Raw genomic sequence first — 8,708 nt, forward strand, 5'->3', positions numbered from 1 at the left:
CAAATTAATGAAACTTTAAGTTTAATTATAATTAGTTACTTAATTATTAAATTTTTAAAATTGGTAGGATTCGATGGCATTCTATGCGGATAGGCTAAAATGGCGTCATGTGTGCACATAGTTTTGTTATAATAGTATAGTAAAATTCATTTGGTGACAATTGAAAATCAATTTTGTGGAAGTGAGGTACTAACTCGATAAAGATAAAGTAACCTTCCCAAGAACGCAAATAATCAACAAGAAATAGGCTGATCGACCGCGGAAAAAAGTAATCTTCGAGGAAGAACGAACAGACCATGAGAAAAGATGCCATCGTGGAGAACGGTCAGACCACCTACGGAAAGATTCTTAAATGTCACGCAGGAAGAACACTTAAGAGCTTATAAAGAAAGAAGAAACACGGAGGACTCGATATTAGATAAACGCAGGCCAACACGTGACAGCGAAGCAAGAGCCAATCATAGGCCAAGCTCCGTACTATCCACTAATGCATGATGGCCCAATAATATGGTGCCAGCATGGTACCTGCTCCTGAAAAAGGATCTCCGTAAGACAGCTGGATAACCAATCAGGAGCCGTTAACATGCACAGCCATAAGAATGGAAGGTTCCATTGGATGGGACAGCTAGCCCAGTCACCCTTGTCCCCCAGGGCTATAAATACTACATGTAGAACAACGGTAAAAGGATCCGAACACTCTCTAATTCTCTCATAATATACCGATCACTTACCATACTAATTCTCAGGCCGAATGATGGTTACGAGAAGACCCCCCATATTTTCCTTCTTGTAACGAGCTCACGGTGTTTTGTGGTGCAGATTACTAGCTATCAGCAGTCGGAATAGTTGTTGCTATCTCAAAATATACCAAGGGTTAGATGAGGCGTTAATCCCTGCTTGGTTGAAACATTAAGCTAAGCCTACTAAGAGTTAGACTCGTGTTTCTTCATATTTTTTTTTCAGCCATGTAGGTATTTTCAAATTTAATCTTTTGTTTGGTATAATTTTGGAGCTATTTGAATTTAAATACATAAATTGCCATTTAATAAATTTATTAATATATTCACTTTATTTGGCCCAATAACATACGTGCTAGGACAAACTAATAAACTACAATTTAATATTTGTTTTTCATATTCATGATGTAATAATGCCAGGTCAATAATCCACGTATAGTTGACAACAACAGACATCAGCCGTTGATAACCATCCTATTATTCCATCCCTAGTCGTTAGATCATCCTTGTAGAGACACAAATTGGAGCCTGAGTCCATCCTTGTGCAAACTCCGATCTTATTTAAATACATTCCGACCCTCATCTTTATTCAATTCAATCGACAATTTTCAATTTCTAGAATCTATCGCCATGGATGTTGAAGAAGCTAATAACCCTCTAGCTCCGATTTCCGACCCCATTCTTCCTCAGTACCCAGAGGTGAAATTAATTTACCTGGATCTTTAATTTGTCTTTTTAGATGCTATATTTACATGTAGTTCTTGGAATTGAAGCTTGATTTAATCTAATTTCACCGATTTAGTGCTCAAATGCTGCATTTAGTTACATGAGTTTGATTACTGTAGTTAGGGTTTTTTATAAACTTTTTGGGGGTAATTAATTTCACATGAAATTTGGGCGTTTGAGCTGAATTTACAACATGGGTTTTGTTAATTTTTGTGTTTTCTAATCTGGGTATCTCTTGAATTTGAGAGATTTTGGCTAATTTTAGTTTATGTTAGCTGCACTTAGGGTTTTATAAGCAATTTGGGGCTAATTAATTTCACATGAATTTTGGTGGTTTGAGCTGGATCCACAACATGGGTTTTGTTCATTTTTATGTTTACTAACCTGTGTATCTCTTGATTTTGACTAATTTTGGTTTGTTTTGTTTAATTTCAGTTGATTTTAGCTGCAATTGATGCCATAGGTGGTGAAAAGGGAGTTAACAAATCCAGGATTTCAAAGCAGATCGAAGCTTCACATGGTAATCTACCGGTTGCTCACAAAACCCTCCTCTCACATCATCTCAACAAAATGAGAGCCAGTGGTCAACTTCTTGTGTTTCAGAACAACTACTTTAAATTTGATCCAAACTCACCTCCTAGGAGAGGCCGAGGTCGTCCAAGGAAACCTAAAGAGCCTGGTGTTTTTTCACCAAAACCTAGAGGCCGTCCACGGAAATCTCTTGATGGTGCAATTCTGGTAAAATCTGGTCCATCGTTAAGTGGTCGGAAGCGTGGCCGCCCACGGAAATCCTTGGATGGAACAGTGGTTTCTCTGACGCCGAAAACGTCCACTGGTGAAAAGAGGGGAAGAGGGCGGCCGCCGAAGGTGAACACGGATGATGGCTCCACACTGCCGCTTTCAACTGGTGGGGAAAAGGGAAGAAGACTGCTGGTGAAGGTGAAAACGACAGGTAATTTGACGCCGGCTACGTCAACAGGGGAAAAAAGGGGAAGAGGGCGGCCGAAGAAGGTGAAAAGAGGTGCTTCAGCGGCTGCTTTGTTGGCTCCAGCGACATCATCTGGTGATAAAAGGGGAAGGGGGCGCCCGAGGAAGGTGGTGATCACGGAGGCTCTGGTTGAGGCTTAATTGAAAGAATAATTTAGTTTTAGGGGCTTTTAGTGATACTTTGTTTATTTTGTTTTCTAAAGTAGCCTTGTTTTAGATCTTTTGAACAGGGTGTGTTCTTGGATTGAATTTAGTTGAGTGTAATTGCTTTGTAAATTCAAATTTAGTTGCTTCTAGGGTCATTTGGCATTTTACATTTTGAATTTGAATTTTATTCTGCTGGGTTTGAATTATGAAGTCCTTTTTTATAAGTAGTTGTACCTGTACTGATTGGTCCCAGTCTTGAAAATCTTGGTCTCGAAAATCATAAATTTTTGTTACCGTTACCGAAATCTTTGGTTTGGTATCGGTATCAAAGGTAAAAAATTCGGGAAATATCGGTACCAGTCATGTTACTAAAATTGAAAATTTTGGCACTGATTTGGTACCTATAGTACCAAATCGGTACTGATACCAACTGGTTACTAATATTGAATTTAGCTAATATTGTTATATAATTATGTGTACACCAAAATATTATCCAATATATGAATCAATAGTGACATTTAGGTTTCAATCATATTAGGGTTTGACTTGATTTGAAGCTGAAGGGACATCGATTCATCTTGTTCCATGTTCCTTATGCACATGGGAGTCATTTCAAAATTTAGAACGTTTTTTTTTTTTCAATCGGTTGACATGTAGATGGAAAAGAGAGAAGGGTGATTAACATGTAGGTGAAAGTGAAAACGCCATCATAATACGGCACATCGCTCCCAGGATGTTGTGGGGACACTTTGAAGGAAAAGAAGGCTGTCTTTGTTGAAAAAGGGTTTTAGTCAACGAAGAGAAGGGTGGAGGGCGCTTTTCACCTCCATTACACATGGCTTTAGAGAAAAGTGTGTATTGTATAATGGTTTTCATATGGGAAAAAAAAGTAGAGAAGAAAATCAAAAAGAAATTTGTGATTTCAAAAGGGTTGATTGAGTTAAATAGAAAGAAAAAACTAAATGCAGTGCCCAACTCTGTTTTCAAACCAAACGTCAACTCTAAATGCCGGGTCACACCCAAGACGTAATGACGGTGAAGGTGTTTTTATTATGAGATTGCAATTGCGACGCCCTCATTATGGATTCCCTTAGTAGGCATTGGGACATAGAAATGGCAAAAATCTGAGCTTAAATTAGAAGCATTTGGAATTGTATATTTAAAGCCTGATAGGCATTGGATCAGACATGAGGTTGATTTTTACCTAAAGCAACATACCTGTTTCGCTTAATTATATACCTGAATTATAAACCCGACAACTTTTAATTTTCTTAACTTTGTCTAAAATAATGCTACATTTACTAAGTTCAGTATACGAGAAAATTAATTTTTCTTAGAAAATATGTGTTTAATAATATTATTTATATTTTATATGTTATGAAATATATACATAAAACTATATAAAAGTTATGATAATGTTATTATAATAATATTATTTATTTATGATAAAGCTTATATGTGTGTAATGTATCATATTTTAGAGAGAACTGTGGTTTTTGTTCTTGTAGTTTGATCAAATTTGTGCCTTTAGTCCAATTGTTTTAAATTTGTGGTTTTCGTCCAATAACTTTGTTTTCACTTGCTATTAAAGTCCACCCAACCAACCCCGATAACTCTGTTCGTTAAACCCATCAGTGTGCCCTTCACGCGTAAAACAATTTTGTCATTTTTCTCCCCAAATAAACCCAACCCTAATTTCAAAATTCCATTTTGTCTTCCACAAACCCTACACAAGCAAACGAGGATTACGATTCATCTCTGGTCCCTCGAACATGACATATTTTGTAGATAAACGGGCCAAAAGATTACACAACCAATTAAGGATAAAATTTCCCCTTACATGAGGTACACACTAATGGGTTTAATGACCATAGCTAACGGGGTTAGTTGGGTCGGCTTTAATTGCAAGTGAAAATAAAACTATTGGATTAAATCTACAGATTTAGTCAAAACACAAGAATGAAAACCGCAATTCTATCTAAATAAAAGATATACAACTACTGTTATCACCGCCTCCACCCCCTCCATAGCTATCATCGCAATTGCCAAATTGCGATGATGTCATAGATCCTGAGTTCTAGGATTATACGACATTACGACCTATACAGCAGGGGCGAATTTAGCGTAGGTTGATGTGTAGCCTACGGTACAATTTAACTTTCTTGACGATATACATTTTAAATACAATTTTTTTCTTCATCGTTTTTAGCATGCGCTACATCTTAGACCATTTGTAGTGGTAACCCTTCATATAAGGGTGCTATGCGATAGATGCATCATAAAGGAATTTACAGAAAGTGGTGTAATGGTATAACCCCACTTGCAATCATTACTCGGTTATTATTGTTTTTATTTTTTTCTAATTTTTTAATAAAAATACAAAATGATATTTTATTAAAATTTACACTTTTCCCCAATTCTTCGAAGCATTTTTTCAGCTAACTCATGTTCCCCTCCGATAAGAATGTCGATGGGTTCTCTCAACATTTTAAATATATAATCGTTCGTCGATCCTTCTTGAGTTGAATATGTTCTTCGCTACCCGCCTCTTGTTTTTGCTTTAGCTTTATCCGCTTTAGCCCTTTTCAATGATAATGCTTAAAAGAGTATATAAAAAAATGAGAAGAGTGGAGAGTAAAATGTATGTGTTTTAGGGTGAATAATAAACTATGGTTTGTTTAAACTAGGGGTAACATCCCCAAAATTTCGGTCTAAATTTGACAACTTTATAAAGATGAAAGACCAAAAATATTTTTCAAAATAAGTAATGAAAAAATATAAAATATGAAGGAGAAATTATCCCATGTTAAGATAAGAAAGTTCATCCCACGTAGAAAGAAGAAAGAAAGTGGAAGCATTCAACATGTGTATAAATAGGAAAGAGAAATTTCCTTCCACATTGGAAAATTATAAAACTTGAAAGCTTTTTATAAGATAAAGAATTTGGATAGTAATATTCTTATATGCCAAGATGGACCTAGTGGTCCTAGCGGAGGGTGCAAAGCACCCGACGCGCACGGGCACGGGCACGGTCTATGGGCGTAATGTGGCGCTTTAATGGCGCACTTAAAGGACTAAAAGTAAAAATCTGGAAACTTGATCATTCGCGCTACGCGAACGGATCTGGATATGGCCCCTCGCGTTAAGCGAATGAGTTGGAATAAAATAGGGTTGAACGGCTTCGCGTTACGCGAAGAACAAGTCAAGGATTACTTCGCACTACGCGAAGTAACTCCCATGCATGTGTGATACGTGTTGACATGTGCAGCATGTGTCAGACCACGTGGCAAATCGGCGATAACAAAATATATGGCGGTTCGCATTACGCGAACGGACAGAGTCTTGCTCCTTCGCGCTACGCAAAGTAGCACAAATTCTGCTATAAATAAGGGGGTTCATGGCACATTCCGTCTTACACCGAAACACCTTCACTCGCACATAGTTAGTCTTGTTTTGCGTGACGATTCTCGTTGTATGTGCCAAGCCCCAAAGTTCTGACTGTTTAAGCCTCAGTGCGCGATATAAAGTAGAAGTGCTGCTCGTACAAGCTTAAGCATATAAACTCCGAATACCCTTGTAAGGTAGGGGATCTGCTTAAGTTATTATTTTATTATTATATTATGGCTTAGACCATAGTCGGGGGTATAGCCCAAACATTGATCATAATAATGTTTATATAAACTTGATATATACAAAGTTTATAGCTAAAATAATGTTTTCTTAGTGATCAAGAAGCATAAGCTTTTACATATAAGATGAGATAGACATATATAGTTTCTTCACGATTAAGAAACACAAAGTTTTTTATATATATAAGGGATATAGCTAAAATTTATGTTTCTTCATGATTAAGAAACATAAGATTTTACATACAAATGTTATAGTCAATTAACGTTTCTTCTTGAAGAAGAAACCTATCATAGATGTTTCTTCATGAGAAAGAAACATAGCACATGATTACTAAATAAACGGAAGGACTACAAGTCTAAATATTTCATTCAAACAAATGATAAGTCAAAGTTTAAAGCTATCAAAACCAGACTAAAGGTCTGTAGCTGGATCAAGAGACGATCCGGGTATTTATATAAACCTATTTCATTATAGTTCAATCATCATTCATTCACAAAGATTTTCAAACGAGATCGCCACATCATTCAGAAAAGACAATCACAGGTGAATACGTTAAACTCTTTACAGTAAGTCATTAAGATAAACGGGCTGTTTATCTTAAACAAATCAGTCTTGATCTCTAAATTTAAGGGATTACGTGATCCCTAAGTTACAAGGTAGAAAATAAAAGCAACTCAGACCGAGCACATGTGTCTGGATCCAAACATATGTTTCTAGCCTATCAATCAAGGCTACTTGGCCGCATGCTAGTAGTCATAACCAAAGTTCTCAAATGGACATCAGTTCCCAGATAACATAATTATGTGTGTATGGCAAGTGGCACAAGTCCTAGAAATAAGAGACGTTTCTGCTGAGTGTGTTCAAGAAAACTATCTTGTCAGCCAAAGATTTATTAAATATTTTAGAGTCAACGATTCACCAGCATAGCGCTGACGTATTCCCCCCCCCCCCCCCCCCACATTTCAGGGAAACAGATTTAGCACAGATAGCAAGGAATTAGAGTCACCCATAGAATACATGCTCGCTTTATGGAGATGGCTCAGTTTTAATTAATAAAATATGGCGAACAAGATCAAACAAGGCTCGTAAATAAAACACTTGGATATTTATTATCCGAGAAGTTTCAAAATAAATTAATATTTTATTTAAACCAAAGACTTCCGCTAAATAACCCGCAACTCTGATATATTTACAAACAAGTACCTACTATAATTCACGCGCCTAAGCCCTAAGTCTGGGTGTGACAGGTTGGTATCAGAGACATTGATCTTAGCAAAATATGTATTTAGCCATACCTAAGCTTTGATCAGAAATAGATATCAATGTTATAATAGAAATAATGGTCTCAGTAAAGTTTGGTATTTGATTAAAAATACCAAGGTTGTAACCAGCAAGTAATTAAAATTTTACGGATAAGAAGAACAGTATGGATAAGATAGGAGTGTATTCCTACCCCTAATCGACTACGCACAGATGTCCGATCATCATTCTAGTCGAGGATCATTGCAGCCTCCATCTGGTAAAGAAAAGGATACATAGGAACGTCTTTTCTCTCAATTCCTATATCTAATGATGGAGATTCATATCAAACAACAATGGAGGAAGATTCTGACTCATTCAACACTAAGACCCCACCAGTCCCAAAGAGTACAGACTAGAATATGCATGGACTAGGATCAAGTGGATCCAAGAAGCGAATAATACCAAAAGGGAAAGAAATAATGACATATCCGGAAGAATATCCTTAGGGACAGGAATATTTTTATTTCTATAGAAGGAATGTATGACATTGAAGATGATTCAACTCATTATGAAATCAATTTTACCAAACTAACTGAAGCAACACTCAAGAAAGAAATGAATACAGAAGAGAAGGAAAAAGAATAGGAAATAGTCGAAAACACCAGGAAGGATAATGATGTAACACAAAGTGTACATCTTATTGCATCGAATTATCCTCATATTTTGGTTAAACTCCATGCAAATTCATTGTATTTGATACTTATTTGAGTTATTTGTAAATTTGCAGGTCTGGGTGCCAGCCCGACAAAGATATGACGAAAAGAAAGTGTTTCTAGGACAAAATCCGCAAATCTGCCAACCTTGCATTACCATGCCAATCGAGAATCAAGCCAGTGTAAGACAGTGCAAGCCATTTTTGACCCTGCACGTCCGTGCAACATTTGGCATGACTGTATCGTCCGAGAAAATGAGTACTGTGCATGCCAGTGCTGGAGCTAGTGCCGAGAAAAGATGATCATGCACGACAGTGCTAGCCAGTGTCGCACGATAGTGAAAGCCCGTGCCGCACGACCATGCCAGATCAGAGAAACCTGCAATTTTGGTCGGGAGAAAGCAAGGAATTGACTTACTATATCTTGGCACGACCGTGCAGATTTTGGCACGACCGTGCCAGACGTCCAGATAGGTTTAAACGACTTCAATTACCTTCATTTTGTGGGTGGAGCCTCAGGGGAATTC

The 8,708-nt window shown here is 37.1% G+C and overlaps 1 protein-coding gene across 1 annotated transcript; it reads left to right on the top strand.

Annotated features, from left to right (window-relative positions):
- The first annotated feature begins 1,085 nt into the window (after positions 1-1,085).
- LOC143614318 (uncharacterized) lies at positions 1,086-8,484 on the top strand. The gene is made up of 3 exons (XM_077087794.1): positions 1,086-1,436; positions 1,899-2,579; positions 8,257-8,484. The coding sequence occupies exons 1-3, from the start codon at positions 1,368-1,370 to the stop codon at positions 8,482-8,484; spliced, it is 978 nt and encodes a 325-aa protein (XP_076943909.1). The 5' UTR covers positions 1,086-1,367.
- The last annotated feature ends 224 nt before the right edge of the window (positions 8,485-8,708 follow it).

This window comes from Bidens hawaiensis, unplaced genomic scaffold (genome assembly GCF_021521415.1).
Source record: "Bidens hawaiensis isolate Kalapana, Puna unplaced genomic scaffold, B.hawaiensis_p1.1 tig00039600_1, whole genome shotgun sequence".
NCBI lineage: Eukaryota > Viridiplantae > Streptophyta > Magnoliopsida > Asterales > Asteraceae > Bidens > Bidens hawaiensis.

Bases quoted from the DNA above. Each gene is read 5' to 3' on its own strand.
- LOC143614318 (XM_077087794.1), top strand. From the start codon at position 1,368: ATGGATGTTGAAGAAGCTAATAACCCTCTAGCTCCGATTTCCGACCCC. The intron at 1,437-1,898 runs GTGAAATTAATT...GTTTAATTTCAG, and splicing joins TTCTTCCTCAGTACCCAGAG to TTGATTTTAGCTGCAATTGA. The intron at 2,580-8,256 runs GTTGAGGCTTAA...GTAAATTTGCAG, and splicing joins TGGTGATCACGGAGGCTCTG to GTCTGGGTGCCAGCCCGACA.